At 41.4% G+C, this 26,323-nt stretch overlaps 1 protein-coding gene and 1 pseudogene across 1 annotated transcript in view; both read left to right on the top strand.

The window, feature by feature from the left end:
• Positions 1-685: 685 nt before the first annotated feature.
• The window catches only part of MOGAT1 (monoacylglycerol O-acyltransferase 1), a 28,517-nt gene continuing 2,879 nt past the window's right edge, over positions 686-26,323 (top strand). Inside the window, exons 1-5 of the mRNA XM_060015508.1 lie at positions 686-935; positions 17,799-17,977; positions 18,328-18,532; positions 20,729-20,903; positions 21,460-21,659. Coding sequence (XP_059871491.1) covers positions 842-935; positions 17,799-17,977; positions 18,328-18,532; positions 20,729-20,903; positions 21,460-21,659 — 853 coding nt within the window. The 5' untranslated portion in view covers positions 686-841. The remainder of the gene's footprint in view (positions 936-17,798; positions 17,978-18,327; positions 18,533-20,728; positions 20,904-21,459; positions 21,660-26,323) is intronic.
• LOC132427978 (oligosaccharyltransferase complex subunit OSTC pseudogene) lies at positions 13,589-14,172 on the top strand (annotated as a pseudogene).

Below are 26,323 nucleotides of genomic sequence, written 5' to 3'. Positions count from 1 at the left end.
AGACTGACCTTCCAGTCTAAGTCCTAGAACCTTCTCATTCACTCATAGAAGCATTTTACTTTGCAATTACACACCCAACTGTGTGGTTATTTTCCTTATGCTCCCCCCCCCCCATAATTTGTACCCTCTGGGAATCGATGAATGACTTGCTGAGTGTATCCCCAGCGCCCAGAATGGTTCCCGGCACGTGGGAGGTATTCAATAAATGTCCTTTGAATGAATAAGCGAAAGTTTTCCAAGATTCGTATAGGAATCTGAGACACAAAGATGAGGAGGCCCCAGAGTTTGGGGGTGGTGTGGGGAACACAGACCAACAAACAGATGGGTACCAAGCTCCAGAGAACCTAACTCCTGCGCCTTCCTCCAGCTGGTGGGAGATCCTAACCCTTTCCCAGCTGCAGACACCCTCGGAGGAAGAGGTGGGTTTAAAGGCGCATGCTGAAGCCTCGCGCACAGTAATCCACCAGTTGAATCAACCAGCCCGGTGGAGATCCCAGGTCTTGGGCGAAGTTGCAGGAGCCCGCGTCGCCGAGCTCTGGCAGGGTGCCAGGTGACCCCTCTCGTCCACCCTTGTGCCCAATGCGGCGCGCCAGCCAATGCGCCCCGGGCGCCGCAGCTGCTCCCGAGCCCGGGCGCGTGATTGGCAGCCTCCAGCCTCAGCCCCGGCGCGCCCTCCCACCCAAGACTAAGTCCAGTCCGCGCCCACTCCGGGGCGGTCGCCGCCTCCTCTGCGCCGGGGTGCTGGGCGCTGGGCCGGCAGGCAACGCACACCCGGCAGGCGCCGCGGAGCAGCGAGGTCCCAGGCGGCAGCGCTCGGCGCAGTCCTCGCTCCGGCCGGGCCATGAAGGTCGAGTTTGCGCCGCTCAACATCCCGCTGGCGCGGCGGCTGCAGACGGCGGCGGTGCTGCAGTGGGTCCTGTCCTTCCTTCTGCTCGGTAAGGACTCCCGGCCACGCAAGATCCGGGCGAAACACCGCGGTGCCTGGGGCTCCGTCTCCCCCCTCCCGGACATCACTAATTCCCTTGTAAGCCAGAGCAGGCAGGTCACAGAGGGCATTTGTAGCTAATTTAGGACTCCCCTCTTTGATTCATCTTTCCACGTGAACTTTGTAGCAAGCCACTGATTGGCAACTTTATTTTCCCCTGTGCTGTTTTTAAAACTCGAGGTGTACTTTACCCACAGTAAAAGGCACAGATTTTAACTCGATGAGTTTTGACAAATGTATACAGCCAAGTGTAACCACGACCCAATCGAGCTATAGGACGTTGCACTTAAGCCCCTCAAAAGTCGATAAACTCGTTTCTTGAATTATCGATTCATAAATGGAAAAACAATGCCCAAGGATTTGAAACCTGATTCCTTCCTTATCCTCCCCCCCTCATAACAAATATCTGCGTTAGCTTTCCCGTGTTGAAGATTTTCCGGATGCAGAAAGCTACCTTGCTGCAAAGAAGACTGCACCACACGTTAGGTTGGGTTGGATGGCCTCTCTCTGTAAATAATTCGACCCAGGAGAGTGTGTTCTAGCCAGTTGCCAAATTAAGCCCAGGTTGAAATGCGCAGGAGCCAGTCACTAGATGGGGCAGGGGGCTTATCTGGAAGCTTTTTCTCTGGATGTTTGTTCTGCCCTTGAGGGGGGTGGGGGCATGGGGAGGGTCAGGGGAAAGGAGGGAGTGTAAGAGGACAGGAATTACTGGGAACTTAAACTCTTCAGAAGGCCCAAGTCATTTGTGTGCTATAAGTTCATGGGTGGTACACTGTCCAGGCCACAGTAATAATAAATTCATTACACTGTAGAGGTTTACAATTTTGAAACCATTTTACATTTTGAATGCCTGGATCAGTGGTTCTCAACCCTGGCTGCACATTAAGGTCACTGGAGGAATTTCTAAAAAATAAGATACCCAGGCTCTATCCCTAGAATTTTGAATTCATTTGTTTCAGAAAGGAACCTGCACATCAGGATTTTTTTTTTTTTAATAAACTCTTCAAGTACAGCTAGAGTTTACTGAAAAAGGAAATTCAAATAATTAACTCATTAAGTCCTCCTAGGCCAAACTGTTGAGACAGCATTACACTTTGTTTTGCTCTAGGCCAAAGTACCATTGAGGTAACAGCTACACTTATCGCGGGCCTTGTGTGTGTCAGGTACTGTTCTGCCGGCTACAGCTTGGCACTTGCCATCTACCTCTACAATTCTAAGCACCATACACTATTAACCATGTAATCTTCACAACAGCCCTGTGGGGTAAGGACTGTGTCTTCCTGTGCTCATTGTACCGCTGAGGGAACTAAGAGGTGAAGTGAACTGTTCAAGGTCACACAGTTAGTAGGAGGTGGAGGGGCTGGGTGCAAACCCAAATATTCTACCCAGAGTTCCTGCTTTAACCACTGTGCTGTCCAATTTAATGCCTTGAAACTGGAGACTGACTTTCTTGCTCATCAGCCAGCACATCTCTGATAGCCCACTGTCTTTTCCTTCCATGGCCCTTATCATTGCTTGTATTTGTGTGTGTCTGTGGTTACTTGAGAAAGGTGTCTATGGCCATCTGTAGGAGAGCAGAATTTGCCAGCCCCAAGTATGTTTCTTTGGTATATTAATTATTTTAAGCTGGTTATTTTCTAAGAAGCAGCAGACATGGGAAAAACTCTGAAAACCTAGTGGGAGTTACCCTTTTGTAAGAAACATTTACATTTATAAGGGAAATCTCCATTTGTAAGGGTGTCTCCCTTGCTGTACCAGGAAGAGGATGATGACCAAATCTCTAAAAACCTACCAATGAAGAAGGCAGGGACTTAAATTTGCATAAAACCTTACCCTTCCTTACTGTGCTTTTCCTCATAACCTCCCATAACTGACTCAACCCACCTTCAATATCCTTTTTTGTCTTTAGCTGAGGATGGTATTTTTTTTTTTTTTTTTTTTTTTTTGCGGTACGCGGGCCTCTCCCATTGCGGAGCACAGGCTCCAGACGCGCAGGCTCAGCGGCCATGGGTCACAGGCCCAGCCGCTCCGCGGCATGTGGGATCTTCCCCGACCGGGGCATGAACCGGCGTCCCCCGCATCGGCAGGCAGACTCCCAACCACTGCGCCACCAGGGAAGCCCTGAGGATGGTATTTAAGGGGAGGGTTTTGGCCGTTTTGGCAAGTTACTCAGTTTTCCTGGGTCTCCCCCAGGCATACATATTATTAAAATTTTGTTTGATTTCCTCCCATTAATCTGTCTCACGTCAATTTAATTCTTAGATCAGCCAGAGGAACGTAGGAGGGTAGAGGAAAATTTCTTCCTCCCTGATACATCCTAGTTCACAGGCTCAGTGAGGGAGTACCCAGCCCGTGCCTGGCTCATGGAAGGCACACAATAAGTACTGGTTGAATGTCTTCACTCTGTCACCCAAAAGGGAAGTGGTCCACCCCACAGGTCGCTATTTGTATCAACTCATGTATGTAAATCCCCACAGTGACCCTAGAGGTAGGGGCTAACCCCTGTACTCATTTTCCAAAGATAGAGCTTGGAGGTGTAGTAACTGCTCAAGGTCACAAGGTGGGTGGTAGAGCCTTATGTGTCACATGTGAATGGACTAATGACTTTAGACATGGCCCACCAGTCCTAATTTGAATCAAACTACAGTGGCTTGACAGACAATTCATTTAAATGCTCTTATTGCATGCATTTGACATTCGTGTTACTAGGAGCATATTATTTTGTATTATCATATATTTTGGAAATTTTATTATGAAAAGTTCCAAACGTACAGAAAAGTAGAGAAGGGTATAAACTCCCATATACCCATTACTTGGATTTATAATTATTTTAACAATTTGCTATATTAGTTTTACCTATTTTGCAAAAATATTTTAAAGCAAATCACATTTCATTTTAATCCCAAGTACTTTAGTATGCCTATTATAAAATTATTTTACAAAATTATAGTAACATTGTCCCATGTAGCATAATTAACATTAATTGCTTAAAATCATCTAAACCAAGTCAATATGCATATTTCCTAAAATTGAGCCCCAAATACACTTTTATGTGTGACTTACTTGAACCAGGATCCAAAAAAGCCCCCTGGGTTGCATTTAGTTTTTAATTTAGAACAGTTTTCCCGCCCATTTGTTTTCTTGTCAATGAAGCATTGAAGAAGCCGGGTTATCTGTGCTGCAAGATGTGTCTTCAGAAGTTCTCTGATTGCTATTTTGTAGGGTTAACATGTTCCTCAATTCCCTGTATTTCTTCTAAAATGGAAGTTGGAGCTAAAGGTTTGATTAGATTTAGGTGAAACCTTTTTGCAAGTCCTTTGCCGAGGTGCTGCTGTGTGCTCCTGTTGCATTATGTCAGAATGCACATAGTGCCTAGCTGTCCCTTATGAGAGTGGTCAGTGGGTACGGGTAGGAAGTAATGTGAGGGGTGGTAATTGACATGCTGCAAATAAAAGTTCCCTATTGACCGTTGACCTTTCACCTAGTCTCCATTAATGATCCTTGACCAAATTAACTGTTTTATTTGGGACTACAAAATGGTAATTTTCATATTCTATCATTCATTCTTCACATATTAACTAGAATTTATGCCAGGAATAATTTTTCCTCATCATCTAGGGCCATTGGTTACCCTGCAATTCAATTCTTATGGTAAAGGCAGTATAAACGCTTACCTATTTCTTTCCATTTTAATTATTTTAAAGTAAGGAGTTCGTGTAGTATCTCCTTCCAATGATGATAAGAGAAGTTTTATTAACTATGTATTTTAAAGTCTCTAAATCAAAATCTTGGAATGCATTTTTCTTTCCACCATCAGGAAATGAGTTTAAGCTATTAGCACTTGGGATATATATTTTTTTTTAACAAAAAGCAAAATGTTTCATTTAGTCATGAAATCAAATACAGTTTCCTTGAGATAAATGTTAAGTGCCTGTCTTCCAATCTTATAACATTGTATTATTTTTAGGTGTGCAACATAATAATTTGATATATGTCTATTGCAAAATGATTTCCACAGTAAGTTTAGTTAAAATCCATTACCACACATTTTTTTTCTCTTATGTTGAGATCTTTAAGATTTACTCTCAGCAACTTTCAAATATGCAATACAGTATTGTTAACTGTAGTCCCCATGCTGTACATTACATGCCCAGGACTTATTTATCTTATAAGTGAAAGTTTTTACGTTTTGATCAATTTTACTCATTTTACCTCCCCCGGCCCCCCGCATACCTCCACCTTTGGCAACCACCAATCTGTTCTCTGTATCTATGAGCTTGTTCTTTTGTTTTGTTTGTTTGTCCACACATGTAAGATTATGTATTTGTCCTTCTCTGCCTCACTGATTCCACTTAGCATAAAGGTCTATCCATGTTGTCACTAATGGCAGGATTTCCTTTCCATGGCTGAATAATATTCTATTTCATATATGTAGTATATATCACATTTTCTGTATCCATTTGTCTGTTGATGGACACTAGTTGTTTCCACGTCTTGACTATTGTAAATAATGCTGCCGTGAACATGACGGGGTGCAGATATCTTTTCCAGATAGTGATTTCATTTCCTTCAATAAATGCTGGGAGGTGGAATTGCTGGATCACCTATCTTCCAATCTTAATATTCAAGAAACGGAAACATTACTTACTAGCTTGTGTGCTACCAACCTGCTAACTGAAAAGTGGAAAACTGAAAAAGAGAGAGCCAACATTTATTGACCATCTTCTATCTACAACTCCTTGTGGCAGGGATTATTAGATTTATTTTTTTTAGGTGAGAAAACTGAAGCTCAAGAGGTATGTATCTTACCTAAGACCGTGTGGTGAGACTGTGATCTTTTACTGAATGGGTCTATTTATTTACTTATTTATTTAAGCAGCCTTATTGTGACACTGTCAAACAGTTAACTGCACATATTTATTTTATTTTATTTTTTGACTGTGCCGTGCAGCTTGTGGGATCTTAGACCCCCAACCAGGGATTGAACAAGGGCCTTTGGCAGTGAAAGCTCAGAGTCCTAACCACTGGACTGTCAGGGAATTCCCACTGCACATATTTAATGTGTACAGTTTAAGTTGTCACATATGCACACCTGAAAAAAATACTGCCACAATTAAGATAGTAAATATAGCCATCATCCCCAAAGGTTTCTCATATCCATTTTGTAACCCTTCCTTCTCCCATCTACAAGCATCCACTTAATGTGGTTGCTGTCATTCATAATACTAGTTTGCATTTTCTAGTGTTTTATATAAATGGAGACACAGCATATGTACTCTTTTTTTTTTTTTTTGGTCTGGCTTCTTTCACTGAATATAATTATTTTGAGATTCATTCTTTTTGTATGTGTATTAAGTAGTTCATAGCTTTTCTGTTTCAGAGTGGTATTCTAGTGAGTGAATATATTGCAATTTGTTTGTTCATTCATGTATTCATGAATATTTGCGTTGTAGCTATTATCAGTAATACTGCCGTGAACTTCTACCTACAAGTTTTTTTTTTTTTTTTTTTTTTTTTGCGGTTCTCGGGCCTCTCTCACCGTTGTGGCCTCTCCTGTTGTGGAGCACAGGCTCCGGACGCGCAGGCTTAGCGGCCATGGCTCACGGGCCCAGCCACTCCGCGGCATGTTGGATTCCCGGACCGGGGCACGAACCCGCGTCCCCTCATCGGCAGGCGGTCTGTCAACCACTGCGCCACCAGGGAAGCCCTACCTACAAGTCTTAACGAATGTATACTTTCTTTATTCTTGGGTAAACCTAGGAATGGAACGGTTGATCATGTTATGGTAGGAGCAGGTTTAACTTTTTCAGAAATCCCAAACTTTCTTCCCGAGTTGTTGTACCAGTTTACATTCCCACCAGCACCGTATGAGAGTTCCAGTTGCTCCATATCCTTGCCATCATTTGATATAGGCAGTCCTTTTAATCTTTGCAACTTTAACAGGTGTGTAGTGGTGTCTCTCATTGTAGCTTTCGTTCACATTTCCCTGGTGTCTAATGATGTTGAACATCTTTTCATGTGCTTGTTTGCCATTTGTATGTTTTCTTTTTTTAATAATGTTTTAATTTAGTCTTATTTCATTTTTTTAATATAAATTTATTTGTTTTATTTATTTTTGGCTGTGTTGGGTATTCTTTGCTGCGCATGGCATTTCTCTAGTTGTGGTGAGAGGGGGCTACTCTTTGTTGTGGTGTGCAGCCTTCTCATTGCGGTGGCTTCTCTTGTTGCGGAGCATGGCCTCTAGGCAGGCAGGCTTCAGTAGTTGTGGCACACGGGCTCAGGAGTTGTGGCTCATGGGCTTAGTTGCTCTGCGGCATGTAGGATCTTGCCAGACCAGGGCTCGAACCCGTGTCCCCTGCATTGGCAGGCAGATTCCTAACCACTGTGCCACCAGGGAAGTCCCTGTATGTTTTCTTGGTTGAAGTACCTGTTTAAATCTTTTGCGCATTTTTGATTGGGTTGCTTGCTTTCCTATTATTGAGTTTTGAGAGTTTGTGTTCTTCGGGATACACGTCCTTTATCAGGCATACACTTTGCATAGATTTTTTTCTTCCAGTCTATGGGTTATCTTTTGTGTATCTGAAGAGCAGAAATTTTAAATTTTGGTGAAGTCTAACATATCCATATTTTCTCTATGGATTGTGTTTTTGGTGTTATAGCTAAGAAATCTTTGCTTAATCCCAGTTCACAAAGATTTTCTGCGTTTTCTTCAAGTTTTATAGTTTTAGGTTTTACATATAGATCTATGATCCATTTTGGGTTCATTTTTGTATATAGTACAAGGTCCAAGTTCATTTTTTTGGCATATGTTTAATTGTTGCAGCTCTGTTGTTCAAAAGAAAAAAAAAGCTGTTTTTTCTTTACTGCATTGGGCTTGTGCTTTTGTCAAAAATCAGTTGTCCATATATGTGTGGATTTATTTCTGGATTATTCTGTACTATTAATCTGTTTATCTATCTTGATGCCATTACCATGTTGTTTTGATTACTGTGACTTTATAATAATTCATGAAATCAGGTAGTGTTAGCCCTCAAGCTTTGTTCTTTTCTTCAGAGTTGTTTTGACTATTATAGGTTCTTTACATTTTCATATGCATTTTAGAATTGATTTGTCCGTTTATACTAAAAAGCCTGCTGGGTTTTCATTGGAATTGCTTTTTGATTGAGATTAGTTTATAGTTTAACTTGGAGAAAATTGATGTCAAAAAATGCTGTCTTCCACTGTTGATTTTATTTATATCAGAAGTTTTCAACTTTAGAGTATATCTAAGAATCACCTGGGGACTTGTTAAAATGCAAATTCCCCAGAGATTTTGGTTCTGTAGGTGTCAGGGCCCTTAAAATTGTTTTCACTTTTTATTTTGAAGTAACTTCAAAAATAATAACTGTAAGTTTTTTGGTAATTTTCTATATTTCTTCATCAAATTCCCCAAATGTTAACATTTTACCATGTTTCCTTTATCTTTCTCTCTCACACATGTATATCATCACCATCATCATCTGAACTCTTTAAGTTGCAGACATGGTCTGCCTTTATCCTTAAGCACTTCCGCACATATTTCCTAATATATATCTCTTACATAACCACAGTACAATTATCCAAATCAGAAAAATAACAGTGTTGCTGTACTATGACCTAATCCAGAGGCGCTATTCATATTTCAGCGATTGTCCCGCTGATGTCCTTTATCGCAAAGGAATCCACATGTTGTATGTAGTTACATCTTTTTAGTCTCCCTTAATCTGGAAAATTTTGAGGGAGCACATTTTAACATTCACTCTAGTGATTCATGCTAGATTCCTGGACTTGCATAAACACTACTGTGCCTCTTTTATCATGGATTATTTATGTGGTTTTCAGTTTGTAGGTATACAAAGTATTTGTGCTTCTTTTGTCCTTCAGCTTGTAAAGCTTTCTGAAATAGTATGAAAATGGGACTGGTTTCAACTGGATCCTTGTTATAATTTATTTGACTTCATTAGGCAAAGAAATAGGTCCAGTAATGAATTCACTTTTAAACAAGAAAAATGCAGATCCTTGTATGGCAATAATTTTTAAAGGCGATATGGAGCAGACCCACATATGAGGGATACTAGGCTGAAAAATTCTGCAAAGTGTTCTGAGATTTGTCTTTTAGCCCCATCCTCATCCTAAGAAACTCTGGAAGGCAAGTTTTCTTAAAGCAGGAATTTTAAAAATTAGAGGAATGTTATGCTTATATTCTTGTACTCAGCAGATGACACCGATTGATGTTTTGAAATACAATGCCTCAGGAATAAAAAGGAAAAGAATGTGACGTGCTAAAAGATTTTGCTTGCGTCTCAGTTGTTTTCTTTCTCCATACTATGTTAAATGGCTAAAATAAGTATAGAAACAGTTTTCCTAGGGGGAAAAATGAAAACTTCTTGGATACAAGTGGAAAGGATACACATACAAATTAAATATTTTAAATTATTTCTTAATTGGTCACTGGTCGCTACTTAACGCAAGTAAGTAAACTTCCACTAGTTTTCACAATGTTTTTCTGATGGAGTTTGCTCATCAGATTTAATAGAATCATGTTAAAGATGAGAATATTCTTACATAAGTGGATTTGTTCTGCAGTGTTTAGTTTCTTTTTTTTCCTCTTTAGTGGAACCATTTTATTTATCTTTTTAAAATAAATTTTGATTATAAGGTAGTTCATGCTAGTTATTAGAAAAGTTGGAAACTGCAGAAGAGCTTTTAGAAGAGACTAGAAAAAAGTCCATATTCCCATCCAGAGATAACTATTGTCAATGTTTTGGCATATTCCTTTCCTCTTGTTTACCTATTTAAAAAAATTATTAAAATAATATATGCGCTAGAAAATAATACATTGGGTTGAGCCATATGAAACTGGTGTTTTTAAAGGTCTCAAGCAGTCAGTGACGGCTGATAGCTAACATTTATTGAGAGTTTCCTGTATGCCATTGTTACCAAACCGAGGTTCAGCTGCTCGCCGCTCGTAAGCCAATAATTCAAGAGGTAAGTGTCAGTAGAAAGGAAAGGTGTTTTTATCAGAAAAGCCGGCAATCTGGGGAGAAGGTGGACTCATGTCCAGAGACCAGCTCTGAAGATTCTGCTCAGCCATGATAGTCTTTAAAAGGAAAAATGGGGGAGGGAGGAAGAATCTCAGTGAATCGTCAAGGCAGGAGGTTGGGTTCTGCATCCTTCTCCATTGAGTGCAGATGGGCTGACTCTCTTCAGATGTTATCTTGCCTGTGTGATCTGTCTGCAGGATTGCTTAGGGGGGCTGTTGGGGGTAGAGAGCTAGTCATTTTTTACTGCTTAATTCTTCATTTTTACTTCTTTTTATCTAGGAAAACAATCAGCAGGTTGGGCAAAGCATGGTATGCATTCAGGAGAGCAAAAGTCAGGAGTTAGTTTCAATTGCTTAGTGATCTCATTCCTATAATTAGGTTCTTGTAAGGTTAGAGGGGAACAGAAATGGGCAAACAGGAAAGGAGCAGAAGAGCTGCTTCCACCATCATACCATCATTGTTTTTGTTTTTGTTTTTAAGTGTTCTCCTTTTATTTATTTATTTGGCCACACTGCGTGGCTGGCGGGATCGAACTTGAGCCCTCGGCAGTGAAAGCGTGGAGTCCCAGCCACTGGACTGCCAGGGAATTCCTGCACCATCATTGTTCTGATGGCTTTCTGTGTGTTATTTTATTTAAGTTTCACTAACCAGTTATTTTTCCATATTATAAATAATACTTTATTAAATTTTAAAAAAACTGATAAAGAAGGGAAACTAAAACCTAGAACTTAAAAGAAATTTTCAATTGGCAAAGCGTGTTGTTAGGATTCATTTACTTTTCAAATTCTGCTATCATCTATGGAGCATTTGCCAACACTACACTAATGTATTGCCAACACTACAATACATTTTCATTTGTATTCTCTTGTATTTTAAGTATCCAGGTTGAATCCCTTGAAGCCAGAACGGATGGAGGCAGCAGAGGTAGGAAAAGTCCACGTAAGCACTGAAGGACTTTCCACCACCCAAAAGCTGTCGACCTGGCCACCACTCCTTGCCAAAAGTCTTTAGTTCATGAAAAAAGGAAATGTATATCCCTAATTTTGCTGGAACACTTCTTTCTATAAAGCTAGGGATACCTGAAGGCAGCTTTGAAGCTAAAAGTGGGTCATTGGATCGATCGTTCCCTCTGTATGTATGAGATTGGAGATGAAGACTTTGCTGCAGACGTAGGGCTCTCTGTGAGGTGCCAACTTGTTCCCAGTCAAATAGCAGTGCTTCACTTATTATGCGTTATTATCAATTACATGTATAATTCATACATTTACCCATCTTTTTTTTCTTTCTTTTTTTTTTTGCGGTACGCGGGCCTCTCTCTGCTGTGGCCCCTCCCGTTGCGGAGCACAGGCTCCGGACGCGCAGGCTCAGCGGCCATGGCTCACGGGCCCAGCCGCTCCGCGGCATGTGGGATCTTCCCAGACCCGGGCACGATCCCATGTCCCCTGCATCGGCAGGCGGACTCTCAACCACTGCGCCACCAGGGAAGCCCTTTTTTCTTTATTTTATTTTTTAAAATATATTTAATTTATTTTTTGGCTGCATTGGGTCTTCGTTCCTGCGCATGGGCTTTCTCTAGTTGCAGCGAGCGGGGGCTACTCTTCGTTACAGTGCACGGGCTTCTCATTGCGGTGGCTTCTCTTGTTGTGGAGCATGGGCTCTAGGCGCGTGGGCTTCAGTAGTTGTGGCACGCGGGCTCTACAGCGCAGGCTCAGTAGTTGTGGCACGTGGGCTTAGTAGTTGCGGTGAACGGGCTTAGTTGCTCCACGGCATGTGGGATCTTCCCGGACCAGGGATCGTACCCATGTCCCCTGCATTGGCAGGGGGATTCTTAACCACTGGGCCACCAGGGAAGCCCCCTCCCCCGTCTTTTAATTTTGGAAATTTAGAAGTATTTAAAGAATAGCTCAGTATACATTCTTTTTACCTCGAGTCACCAACTCTTAGGATTTTTCAGTGTTTGTTTTCTCTGTTTCTGTAGACACACACACAGTTTGTTGTTACTGTTGCTTTTTTTTTTTTTTTTTTTTTTGCGGTACGCGGGCCTCTCACTGTTGTGGCCTCTCCCGTTGCGGAGCACAGGCTCCGGACGCGCAGGCTCAGCGGCCACGGCTCACGGGCCCAGCCGCTCCGCGGCATGTGGGATCTTCCCGGACCGGGGCACGAACCCGTGTCCCCTGCATCGGCAGGCGGACTCTCAACCACTGTGCCACCAGGGAAGCCCTGTTACTGTTGCTTTTGAACCATTTGAAAGTAAGAAATTAAGTTGTAAAAATCATTGCACTTCATTCCTCAATACTGTAGAATGTGTTTCCTGAAAACAAGGATTTTGTACACAATTGCAATTCCATTATCACACCCAAGAAATGTATCATTGAAACAATAATCTTATTTAATACATGGCTCATATTCAAATTTCCCTAATTGTCTTCAAATTTTCCTTTAAAACTAGACCTGTTCTATACTTTTTGTTTGTTTTTTCATCTTTTATGACACTGATATTTTTAAAACAGCCCCAGCTAATTATCTTGTAGGATGTCCCCTAGTCTGGACTTGCCTAAATATGTTCTCATGATTAGAGTCAGGTTAGACATTTTTGGCAACAAGGTTACAAAGGTGATGGGGTCTATTTCCCATTTGATCATAAGAAGAGGCAAATGTCACTTTGTCCCTTTACTGATGATGGTAAACTTAGTGACGATGCATAAACTTTAGCTGAGCCTTTCTGACGTTCAGTGCTGTTAAAGGAGAGGGGCATTGCTGCACTATTCACAGTAGCCAAAAGGTGGAGACAACCCACATGTGCATCAACAGATAAACAAATGGATAAACAAGTTGTGATCTATCCATACATGCGAATATTGTTCAGCCATAAAAGGGCATGAAGTACTGATACATGTTACAGCATGGCTGAATCTCAAAAACTTGATGGTAAGTGAAAGCCTACAAAAGGTTACATATTGGATCATTGCATTTATATGAAATATCTAGAATAGGTAAATCCATCAAAAAAGAATGCAGATTGGTGCTTGCCAGGGACAGGGGAAAGGGAAACAGGGAGTAACTGTTTAATGGGTACAGAGCTTTATTTCAGAATGATCCAAGTGTTTAGGACCTAGATAAAAGTGGGAGTTGCACAACAATGTCAATGTACTAAATGCAACTGGATTGTTTTTTTTAAAATGGTTAATTTATGTTATGTGAATTTCACCTCAAAAAAAAAAAATAGCGGGAGGCAGCTTCCTCAGTGATGTAGAGAAAGTAGAATCTATGGCAGTTAAGTAAAAATAGAGTATAAGTGATTGGGGGCTGACTTGTGGTTTCTTATCCAGAATGTACCCAAGTCAAGGAAGCTGAAATTTAGGGGAATTCCCTGGCGGCCCAGTGGCGAGGACTCTGCGCTTCCAGCGCAGGGGGCACGGTTCCATCCCCAGTCGGGGAACTAAGATTCCCACATGCTGTGATGCAGCCAAAGAAAAAAAAAAAAGGAGAGCTGTTCCTGGGTGGTGCGTGGGGCTGGCGGCCGACAGCTGCCCCTGCCGCCACCAACATGGAGAGTTTGTACCGCGTCCCGTTCTTAGTGCTCGAATGTCCCAACCTGAAACTGAAGAAGCCGCCCTGGGTGCACATGCCGTCGGCCATGACGATGTATGCTCTGGTGGTGGTGTCTTACTTCCTCATCGCCGGAGGAATCATTTATGATGTTACTGTCGAACCTCCAAGTGTCGGCTCCATGACTGATGAACATGGGCATCAGAGACCAGTAGCTTTCTTGGCCTACAGAGTCAATGGACAAGATATTATGGAAGGACTCCCATCCAGCTTCTTGTTTACAATGGGAGGTTTAGGTTTCATAATCCTGGACCGATCCAGTGCACCAAACATTCCCAAGCTCAATAGATTTCTCCTTCTATTCATTGGATTCGTCTGTGTCCTACTGAGTTTTTTCATGGCTAGAGTATTCATGAGAATGAAACTGCCGGGCTATCTGATGGGTTAGAGTGCCTTTTGAGAAGAAATCGGTGGATACTGAATTTGCTCCTGTTAATGAAGTTTTCAAGGCTGTATCAGTCCTCTGATATGAAATATGGAAAAGGATGAAAAGCAGCAGAAAAGAAACATCTAGTGAAAACATAGGAAGCGTATTATATATATTATATATTATAGCTTGGACTAGAATGCGTTCTTGGTATCAAAGAGACAAGCATTTTTTCCTGCTGGCCTGTACTGACACACCAACGATGTTAAGTGGCATTTTCTTCTTTTTTTAAATTTTATTTCTTAAAGAAAATATACTTCATTTCTACAACTATAATATTGAATAAAATGATTATTTTTTACAAACCCCTTGACATTTTTTGGAGATGACATTTCTGACCTTCAGAAATTAATGTAAAATCAGGAAGTGAGATCCCATAAGCTGAGAACTCTGGACAGCCGATCAGCTTTACCTGTGGTGCTTTGCTTTTAAACAGAGTGTGTGACAGTACATCATTTCAGATATGTATGTAAGACTGTTTCCTGAACAATAAGATGTGTGAAAGGAGAAGAAAGAAATAATTTTTCTAATAAAAAAAAAAGGCAGTTGAAATTTTGGCCTTCAGTGCAACTTGGTTTGTGAATCTAAACAATTTTTTTTGAAGTATCAACATTAGTTTTGAGAGCTGCACAATGTTTTGGAGTAAATCTTTTTAACTTTCTCTTCTGTTTGACCTCCAGTTTAGGAGAATCGTGTTACCTTGGATTGCTTAGTGGGATAAAAATAGAAAATAGAGGTGATCTAGTCACCTAGTTTTTATAGTGTTTTCTGCTTTCTATCCAATTTAGGATCAAGGGATTAAAAAACTATTTTGGTGCTGTTTATGATATGAAATAGAATCTTTATGCAAGATTATGTTATTAGAGAAAAGTTGTTAGAAGCCCAAATATTCAAAAACAAAAGAATTTGAATTAGTACTGACAACCAGTGGAATGTTGCACAGTCATTAAAAATAACACTTATGGAGAGGTTTTAATGCCAGATTTATAATACCAAGCAGCTAAGATGAGATAATCGTAAGTGATCAAATACAGAATAAAAAATATGTGTGATCAACTGTGTTAAAAAAACATAACCTGTTTGACGGAGAAAAAAAAAAAGACGGGAAAATTTAACAGTAGTTTTTGTTGGGTGACAGGAATATGAGTTACCTTGTCTGCTTCTACTTTTTGCATTCTCCAAATGTATCCTAGTAAACACAGTTGTTATAAAAATGGCTCCCATTTGTCAAGCGCTTGCTCTGTGCCAGACAGTGGAACATCTCTCTGTTCATTCCCCCAACAGTCCTTGGAGAGTGGCGCTGTTATTAGCCCAATTTCACAGGTTAAGGAATCGAGGCTTAAGAAGTAAAGGACCTCACCCCAGGTCAGGAAGCTGGTTGGTGGCACATTCCAACATAAGGAGTCCAATTTCCCATCCATGTCTTAACCACTGTACATGCAAAACACATAATGAATGTTGGAGAGATGCAGTGTGTATTCACCTAGAGGGATGTGGTTGGGTGAGTGGACCATTGAATTAGTAGCTGGGGGACTTTGTTTCTGGACCTACTCTTGACTCACTCTGTGATTGAAATTAAGTCAATTTGCTTTTGCTCTTAGTTTCTCCACCTTTATAGTAAAGAAAATAAAACCTTTCATGTGCCTGATTCTTTATGCTTATGAACCTGCTTATGTACTTGTAATAAACACATGTTTATGGTGTTATGACCATTAGCTGGGGATAGTTTGGTTTTCTAAAAAAAAAAAAAAGTGCCTGGGTTTAAGGATTAGGCAGATCCAGGTTCAAGTCCTTTAGACACTCAAACTCCCTGAGCCTCAGTTTCCACAACTGCAAAATGGGGACAGAACTCTGTACCTTGAGGGTTCCAAGGAGGAGTAAATAAGGTTGCCCATGCGAGACAGTTACTACTCAGCACCTATGCCCTCCCTCCCTTGCTCCATCATAGCTCACCTGATCCAGCTTGGGGTAGAGAATAATGAGACCTATTTATGTTTCTTGTAAATGTTTTGCACATTTTAATACAATAAAATTAATTAACAGGGGTACATTGTCAGCGCACAGACCTGGGTAGAGGGAAGCAGGTAAATCAAAATAGAGTGATCTTGGTAGGAATGAGGGCAGAGGACACTCTTTTGGTCTCACTTCTAGACTCGTGGAAACTTCCAGAATGCAAGAAGACACCCCACTGAACGGTGGAGGGCACATGCTTCCTTAACCTTTCACACACTTTTAACCTTTAACCCACCCTGGAGAGAGCAAGTCAGTCCTCTGATGGGTTCAATTCAGTATGTGGGTTAAATCTGTACTGGGAAATTTATTGATTTATATATTTCTAGAAATATAAACGTGTGTTCTGTTTTTGCCAAAAAACCCCCAAATCTATACCTACATCTATAACTATAAAACAATAATAGATCAAAGGTGCTCATGTCAGATACCATGATGGATTGTTTGGGGACAAAGCTCTTTTTAATAAGGCTGAGAATGGATAGCAGCTTGGGAGACCAAAGTTAGTTCTAGATTAGAGACTGTAGCACATAATAAAGAAGAAAGAGGTAATGGCACTCCTTGAACCAACAGTAATAGCTGGCATTTGTTGAGCACCTACTCTGTGCCAGGCTTTAAGTCTTTTTTTTTTTTTTTTTTTTTTTTTTTTTTGCGGTACGCGGGCCTCTCACTGTTGCGGTCTCTCCCGTGGCGGAGCACAGGCTCCGGACGCGCAGGCTCAGCAGCCATGGCTCACGGGCCCAGCCGCTCCGCGGCATGTGGGATCTTCCCAGACCGGGGCACGAACCCGCGTCGCCTGCATCGGCAGGCGGACTCTCAACCACTGCGCCACCGGGGAAGCCGCAGGCTTAAAGTCTTTGTGCTCCTCCCCATTGATATATTTTTCTTCTCGTAAATATTTTTTAGTATAACCATAGCACAGACATAAAAAGAAAATGTCTAGCTTAGCTTAATGTATTACTTTAAGGCAAATATTCTTGTCCCTACTGCCCAGGTCAAGTTTTACCAATTCCTGCTTCATCTATTTGAAGCTACAGCATTAGGTGCACAAACAAATAGGATTGCTCTGTTGTTATGAAATGTCAAGAGAAGTGGCGGGTGAGCTAAGGCGCAGAGTCCCTCCTGTGCCATATCTATCTCTGGCAGTAGACTTCCGGGAAATGACGTTTGTCATTGGAATGTGCCCTCTTCATGGGCACACGCGTAATAGCTGCTCAATCAAGGTGAACACTTGTAGGAATTCCTCTGCATCCCTCCTGTCAGCGACAGTTCCTCCATGTGTCACGTCGGGGAGATGGTGTAGGGCCATGGGCTTTGAGAATGGACCTTGAATTTAGACAGGTCAGCCACTTCCCCGTGCAGTTTGGGCAATTCACTTAACCTCCCTAAGCTGCTATCTTCCCTCTTATAAAAAGAATGTTAGGAGTGCTGGGGCTGCTTCATTGATGCTGTGGCTATATGAGGATTAAATTTAAAAATATTTTGGTGGAATCCACAATACGGTACTTGGTATATACTAAACACCCAAGAAATGTTAGGTCATACTGTACCATTGCTGTCTTGTTACATCACCTCACTTGAACCAAGGTTCAGTTGAACACACTTTGTATATATTAGATCCCCCCTACCTTGGGCCAATGATTGTACAGTACAGTGAGTAGATGCTAACTGACCCTGATTCCTGAGGTCTTCCCCTTTCTTACAGCACAGGTGTGCCTTGGAGTCATTGTGTTCCTGATCATATACAACTACTGGTTCCTCTACATCCCTTATTTGACATGGCTTTACTTTGACTGGCAAACCCCTGAGCAAGGAGGCAGGAGATCTGACTGGGTCAGAAGCTGGACCATTTGGAGGTACTTTAAGGACTATTTTCCAATTCATGTGAGTAGAATTGTTTTATATGGTATGGTTTTAAGCTGCGAAAAAAATTCAAATGTGTTATCACATATTTTTCAAGTTTTCCCTTTTTAGAGGGAGAGAGCCTGCAATTCAGCCCAAGTTACTAAATGGAGTCTAACCTAAATTGACAAAAGTTAGAAGGCTGTGTATGAGGGGCTCTGGGTTCAGGAAACAGTTTAAAAATTTGGAAACAGCTCTACCCCAGGAAACGAAAATGAGTCGTGTTCTTCATTTCCTCTTGAACACAGAACTAATTCTGAGTCCTTCTGTTTCTTGCTGGAAACTAATCAGGGAACATTTTATTTTTTTCTGTCCATATAAATGCACTGTAGCTCATCAAAACTTGGGATTTGAATCCAAGTCACAACTACATATTTGGGTTTCACCCCCATGGAGTGCTTGTTGCTGGAGCCTTTGGAAACTTTTGTACAAATTATTCAAACTTCAAGGAGCTGTTTCCTGGCCTCACTGCGTATCTTCACGTGCTTCCATTTTGGTTCCGGTGTCCGCTCTTCCGAGAATATCTGATGAGTAGTGGTAAGTGATCACTGTTTCTCTAGGGTTCTGGGTGGGCAGGACCACATAGAATGTCCCCTCCCAAACCAGCTGGGTTTACAATTTCTTAGAGTAAAACTCTAAGGAGATGGATTTGGGAGAACTCAGCACACATAAGTGGGGTTTGAATCCATGTGCCACATGTAGAGATAAGGTTAAAGACAACAGGGACAGAAAAGGAGCCTGTCTTAGTTCAGCTCCTATAAGAGAATACCATAGACTGGGTAGCTTGAACAATAGAAATTTATTTCTCACAGTCTGAAGGCTGGGAAGATCTGGTGTCTGGTGATGGCCCACTTGCTGGCTTGCAGATGGCCATCTTCTCATTGTATCTTCACATGGTAGAAAGAGAGAACATGCTAGCTCTGTCCCTTTTCCTATAAGAACATTCACCCCGTTCCTGGGGGCTCCACTCTCATGACCTAATTACCTCCCAAAGGCCCCACCTCCTAATACCATCCTATTGGGGGTTAGGTTTCAACATACGAATTTTGGAGGAACGTAAACATTTAGTCCCTAACAGCCCTGAGAAATAGCAGCATTTAAGCATGGCCTGCAGAAGGGAAGCCTCAGGAGGAAACTGAGAAGTGTCCAGAGGCAAGTGAGGACTGCCAGGTGTCTGGAAATCCATGAGGCCCTCTTTCCAGTGGAAGCAATGCCTCCAGCTCTGCACGCAGAGCAGAATGGCCGTGGCTTTGAACTCAGTGAAAGCTCACACCTATTTGGGCTCAGGTTCTCTACCCTCTCACCTACCCCCCTCTGCCTCTTCTCTTCAGAGAGTCGCTGATCATTCAGAATCCTGTCCTAATTTTATTCTCCCCCAGTAATAGGAACCCACAGTAAAATGAGCATGTAATTTCCTTCAAGAGACGAAGGGCCGTGTCCTGATAAAACTAACACATTCTTTTTTTTTTTTTTTGACATACAGGATAGCCCATTCTCAAGGCTCTGACCTTTATTTATTTATTTAATAAAATATTTATTTATTTTTGGCTGCATTGGGTCTTCGTTGCTGTGCACGGGCTTCCTATAGCTGCGGCGAGCGCGGGCTACTCTTCGTTGCGGTGCGCGGGCTTCTCATTGCGGTGGCTTCTCTAGTACGGAGCACGGGCTCTAGGTGCGCGGGCTTCAGTAGTTGTGGCACGCAGGCTCAGTAGTTGTGGCGCTTGGGCTCTAAAGCACAGGCTCAGTAGTTGTGGCACACAGGCTTAGTTGCTCCATGGCATGTGGGATCTTCCTGGACCAGGGCTCGAACCCGTGTTCCCTGCATTGGCAGGCGGATTCTTAACCACTGCGCCATCAGGGAAGCCCCACATTCTTTTATGACTAAAAAAAAGAAAACGGATAAAATCAAGAATGGAAGGAAACAATAAGACATTAAAAAGTGGTTGTCTCTGAAATATGGGTCACAAGTTGTTTGTGTTTTCATTGTTATTGTTTTCCTCCAAGAGTTCATAGTGTTTTCCTCCAAGAGTAGGTAGTCCATTTAAAATTTGAAAAGGAGTCTTTAAAGTTATGTTTACATGGGAAAGGCTGATATAAAGGCTGAACAATTATGTAACTTTCGTCTTAAATAAACAGTTTACCAAAGTCAAACTAGACATTTGGGAATCACGCACAGATTTAGCAATTGATGTAGGTTATTTGTCAGATGTCTGAATTTTTGAACCCGTTTACATTATACATCCATGTCTGAGAAATAAGAATCCATAAAGAATACCTGAAAACAGACCATTGTGTGTTCAAAGATCCAGGCCAACCTCTTGGAGGTTATGCTGTTTGGTTCTGAGCAAGGATCTGCCAGGATAACGATCAAGATTACCGCATACAGCTGTGCAGGGTTGTGCACTGAACAACTCCAGGGGGCACCTTTTACTTATAATGCAATATGAATGGAATCTGTAGAAATGAGCAGTACACAACCTACCTGAACAAGTGATAGACCTAGTAATAAGCAAGTGAAATTTTAAAGACCTAACCCTGTCCTCTGCCAGAATGTTAGATCTTATTAATGGAATCTATTACCAAAGAGTCAGCTATGAAAAAGTTATAAACCTGCAAACTTCTCCAAATGTAAGCAGTCTAGGAAATTCTGTGAAGTATTTGCTGGTGCCGTAGACTATTATGATAAGAGTGTAAAAGGGCAGTTAGTTAACACCTTTTGTTTTATTCACTAAGGGCCAGTCTCAGTTTCCAGGAGAAGCGTGTCTCACGTGCTGAGCAAGGAAGGAGGTGGAAACATCTCAGTCATTGTGCTTGGGGGTGCAGAGGAATCACTGGATGCCCATCCTGGAAAGTTCACTCTGTTCATCCGCCAGCGGAAGGGATTTGTGAAAATTGCTTTGACCCATGGGTAAGTGGCTTTTCATTTCAGGCAACTGGGTCAGGGTAGTTAACACATTATTAAATGAACACAAAGAAGTGAAGTAATTTTTCTGGCCCTTAAAGACGGAGCTCCTAATCGGCTTCCCAATGAAAGCAGGTGTGGATGTTTATGGGGAATGAAATACAACCTTGCCACTAAGGTAACTCAATGTCATGGCATCCAGCAATTCAACTTGTCTGTAAGAGGAAAACCAAAAAACACAAAATTTTATAGGCACAGTATAAATTCCCAGCCAAATGAACAAATGAACCATGGCCAAAACCACAGATGACAAAGAAGCTTCCTGGAACCTTGATTTTCTATAGAATAAAATTCCACAAACCACTAAGGCTGCTGAGGTACCTCCCCAAAGGACCTCAGGTATAAGTCAGTTTCAATGTGTGGAACATGAACTTAGCGCTATAGGGAGGCTTGGGAACGTTAAAGGATTGTTAGGACTCTGTTGTAAAAGTCAGCTGGGCTAAATGAAATATTTAAATCCTTTTCATTGAAAATGCTTATTCTTCCTCCTTGTTATTTGCAGTGCTTATTTGGTGCCAGTTTTTTCTTTTGGTGAAAATGAACTGTTTAAACAAGTTAGCAACCCTGAAGGCTCATGGCTTCGAGCTGTGCAGGAGAAACTACAGAAGATCATGGGATTTGCTTTGCCACTGTTCCACGCCAGAGGAGTTTTTCAATACAATTTTGGCCTAATGCCCTATAGGAAGCCCATCCACACTGTTGGTATGTACATCAAAGACTCGAGGCTTGTTAAACTGAGTAAAAAGGATTACCTTGCTCTGAGCTATGTTTATTGTTACTGAGATAGCTTTGAGTAAGACCTTCCTAAAATAATAATCCTATAGGTGTTATCTGAGCTTCAGTTACAGTCTGCCTTTTATTTACGAAATGACTATGTTTTCCATTTGAATGGGAATCAATTATTTTAAAAATATTGCTGTTGAACTACAAATAGAATTCAATTTTAGAAATAGAATTTCTAATACTCTAGGATGAATCTATTTCTCTGTACTAGCAGATTACAACATAGCAGTTCTTTGAACATGTTACATCAGAGTCTATTAATATGTGGACATTTCTGTGTAATAGATGTCTTCGTCATGTTCAGTTCACATAGGCATCAGTTCATACGGCAAAAGCATTTTTTCCCCAACTAGATACATGTATCCTAATATAGACTGATTTTATCTTTAAAAATGGCACGTGTGGGAGGATTAAAATGGGGGAGGATGATGACGACGACATTAACCCCAAACACCTCATTTATCCCTCCCCCCGTCCTTTGCCCTTTGGTAACCATAAGTCTGTGGTCTATTTCTGTTTTGTAAATAAGTTCATTTGTATCTTATTTTTTTTTTAGATTCCACATATAAGCGATATAGTATGGTATTTGTCTGTCTCTGTCGGGCTCACCTCACTTAGTATGATCATCTCTAGGTCCTTCCGTGTTTATAGCTCTGGTTTTTACTTAATGCCTGTCAAGCATGCATCTCTTTTTTTTTTTTTTTTTGCGGTACGCGGGCCTCTCGCTGTTGTGGCCTCTCCCGTTGCGGGGCACAGGCTCCGGACGCGCAGGCTCAGCGGCCACGGCTGACGGGCCCAGCCTCCTCCCGGACCGGGGCACGAACCCGCGTGCCCTGCATCGGCAGGTGGACTCTCAACCACTGTGCCACCAGGGAAGCGCAAGCATGCATCTCTTAAAGACTCAGAACAAAAGAAAATTGCTTCAGTGCATCCTTCCACTTACCCCCCGAACGATTACATCAGAAACACCAATTCTAGTCTCTAGCATCCTCAGAATCCTGCTATTATGTGAAGCCTTTTAAAAACCAAGCTAAGGATATGCATGTTGCATAAAGACTCAGCTGCATGCTCTTATGGTGATCAGGTGGGAGCCAGATGGCTGAGAGCAGCCTGGTTTGTGTGAACCAGACCCTCAGACAATGTGTATTTGTAAATAAAGACTTTTATTTACTTGGAGAAACACAAGTTAGGGCTAAGTTATTTACAGTTCCATAAACAAAAGCAAAAGTTATGTATCATTCACATGCGCCAGAGAATAAAACACAATATGATATTGAAACCATGATCTAAGTTGCTATGCTCATTTCTGTTTTAAATCAGTGCACTTCAAACCCAGAGCTGTTTCTCTGCTGACTCCCTGACACACCCCAAGCAGAATTCAGGCAGCGTCCAGAGTAGCAAGTTGTTTTGGGGTCCTTCTGCTCCCCCTTCTACTTAATTAAGAGTTTGTTAACTCCACCTTGCATCACAAGAACTCACTAAATATTAGTTGAATTCACCCTAAATCATTACTGCATCTATAATCCTCTCACTCCCAGGTGTCCAGAGATGCTCTGATTCTCCATCCTGTAAATAGTTTTCCCCCATGTCTCTCAGACCCCACTTCATCAGCAACTTCAACCAGAGCATTCATTTTTTAAAAATAGATTTATTTATTTTATTTATTTATTTTTGGCTGCGTTGGGTCTTTGTTGCTGTGCCCGGGCTTTCTCTAGTTTAGGCGAGTGGGGGCCCCTCTTCATTGCAGTGTGCGGGCTTCTCACTGCGGTGGCTTCTCATGTTGCAGAGCGTGGGCTCTAGAGCGCGGGCTTCAGTAGTTGTGGCGCACGGGCTTAGTTGCTCCGCGGCATGTGGGATCTTCCCGGACCAGGGCTCGAACCCGTGTCCCCTGCATTGGCAGGCGGATTCTTAACCACTGCGCCACCAGGGAAGTCCCCAGAGCATTCATTGTAGTGTGAGCAAGATTCACTAAGATTCCCTAGGACTGTAATGGTTTTGTCTGTTAATGTCCTGTTAGTTAAAATCCCTTTAAAAATGTGCTCTGGCTAATTCTAAGATGCCATCATCAGTCTCTGCATATTTCTTACACCAGACTTTGCTAAACCATCAGGTTTCTCTGCATCTTCCATCAAGACCTTCTTTCCTCTTTCCTGAGGGTCATTCTCAATGGACATAATTTATAAAGAAGCTACCATACATTTTCTTTATGTGTCACAAATAGTATGTCATTTATATATTTTCTCCGGGTTATTATCAGTTTATCCAAGTACAATAAAGTGTTCACATAGATTATGTTTTATTACATAATAATGGAGAGAAACTGATTTCAATGTCACATCCATCATGACAACTGGGAGAGAAAAAGGAAATGAGTTTAGACATTAAGAACAGTGTGTACAGGGTCCAGTTCCTTGCAAGAATGTTGCAAGGAACTAACTAAAGACTAATTCGTTGATTCACAAATGTGTCTTGAGCTCCTACCCTGTGGGCACCGAGAATATAGCAGAGAACAAACAAGGCAAAATCCCTGCCCTCCTGGAGGTCTGTGATGCAGAAACAAACAAACAAAAGCAACATTCTTGCAAGGAACTGTGACCCTTTACACACTGTTCTTAAAGTCTAGTCTTTAGTTAGGCCTGTCTGATTATAATTCTTAAGTTTTCAGAAATAGAACAAGTACATATTAAAATTTTTTAAGATGAATTTACTATTAAGTTCGAGTCGTAGAGCCAGTACAGGTGGTATGACAGAAAGTTGTTTGGGTAAGAAAGTAAAATACAAGGGAAACTTGCTGTTTAAAGGAGGAAATTTCATGTGTCCTAGTATGTGTTGGATTTAAGTTTTAAAATGTCATGTTGAAAAATTTCAAATGTTCAGAAAAGTCTCACGAGTAGTAAAACGAACTCCTGTGTGCCTTTCTCCTAGACTCACCGGTTAACATTTTTGCTACGGTTTTTCTCTCTCTCTCTAATGGTATCATAAATACACCTTTTACTGTTGTTATTGCTGAACTGTTTAAGTGCAAACAACATGACCATTTGTTCCTAATTACTTTTATGTCTATCTCTTAAGAACAAGATTATTCTCTTTTATAATGTCAGTACAATTCAGGAAATTGAACATCGATTAAATGCTGTTAACTAGTGTACATGCCATACCCAAATTTCATCAGTTGCCACAATAACATTCTTTTTAGCTATGTGTTTTGGTGGGGGGCAGTTTTTTTTCCCATAGCAGGATCATACATTGCATTTAATTTTCACTTTCTTTAGCCTACTTTAAGCTGGAATAGGTTTTCAACTTCGTCTTTATAGCATGAGCAGTTTTAAGGCAGATAGCATGATCGAATCAATGATGTCTACAACTTACTCTCAAATGGTTCTACAAAAATAAAAATAATAATACGTGTGTATATCCGTATACATATTGTGTGTGTGTGCACAAAATGTTTAAAACTGGTGAGTCTAGAGGAAGAGCATGCAAGTGCTCATTGTGTTATTTTTTTCTATAGGTTTGAATTTTTTTTTTTTTTGATAAAAAAGTTAGGGAAGGGAATGTACCTTATTTAAATAAAACTGGTTTGGAACCACTTGAGGACAAAAGTAGTCCATTTTGTTTCAAGTCATTATTCTATCCTAATGGGAAAAAAAGCAGGCTAATGGATTTTCTGAAATAGAAAGGAAGGAAGGGGATCCTAATTTAAATTTTAATTGTAAAGTAGGGATTAAAGGAGGTAATAATACAGGAATTAGTATGGTGCCCAGTACAATGTATTAAGTGCTCAGTAAATGTTCATGAGTGTGTGTGTGCATATGTATACACGCTTATACACACACATACTTACATTGGGCGTCTTCTGAGACTCCATCATAAGCCAGAGGTTTACTTGAACCCAGGTTTTGACTCTTCCCAAATCCCACTCCGCCCAGCTCTGTGCCTGGTCTCTCTCTTGTGTATGGCTACGTAGCATCTAAAGAAAGAGCAATTCCTATGTGAGACCATTAGAGAGAGAAAACTGCAAAATGTTCACAATTACAGAGAAATAGAAAAAAGGCTCCTTATTGAGAAATACCAACTCTTTGCCTCAATGAGAAGAAAATAACTCCCATCTCCAAGCTCTTCTCCAGCTGCAAATACAATAGCTCGTGAAGCTGCTTATTCTCCATCTAGGTAAATACAGCACAGCATCACAGGAGTTAGAGCAAGCCTGCTGTGTAAGGCAATAAAGACATAACGAATCCTGAATTGTTGGATGGAATTGAAAAGGGAACAAAGGAGCATGCCAGCTATAAAAAGCACCGAAACATAAACAAGAGCTCAGATTCCTGACTCTGCCACAAGTAGATGTTAGCTGATTTTTCCAGGGCAAGGAGTTCTACCTCCAGAGCAATCTACTGCAGCTGGTTTTTCCTTTGTGTTATAAAAAGGGAGTCAGGCAGCAGTCTCTAACTAACCCAGTCTTATGTGGAAGACAGCTTTCTTCTCCTTGATAGTAAAAATCTCCTTTTTGTGGAGAGAGGGAACTCTGGTCTTCTAGGGCTCCGGGGACCCTTCTCAGATTTGCAAGTTTTTGTTTTGTTACC

The sequence above is a fragment of the Delphinus delphis genome, chromosome 7, assembly GCF_949987515.2.
Source record: "Delphinus delphis chromosome 7, mDelDel1.2, whole genome shotgun sequence".
NCBI lineage: Eukaryota > Metazoa > Chordata > Mammalia > Artiodactyla > Delphinidae > Delphinus > Delphinus delphis.
The sequence above is the reverse complement of the archived record's forward strand: the minus strand, read 5'-3'. Positions and strand labels throughout refer to the sequence as shown.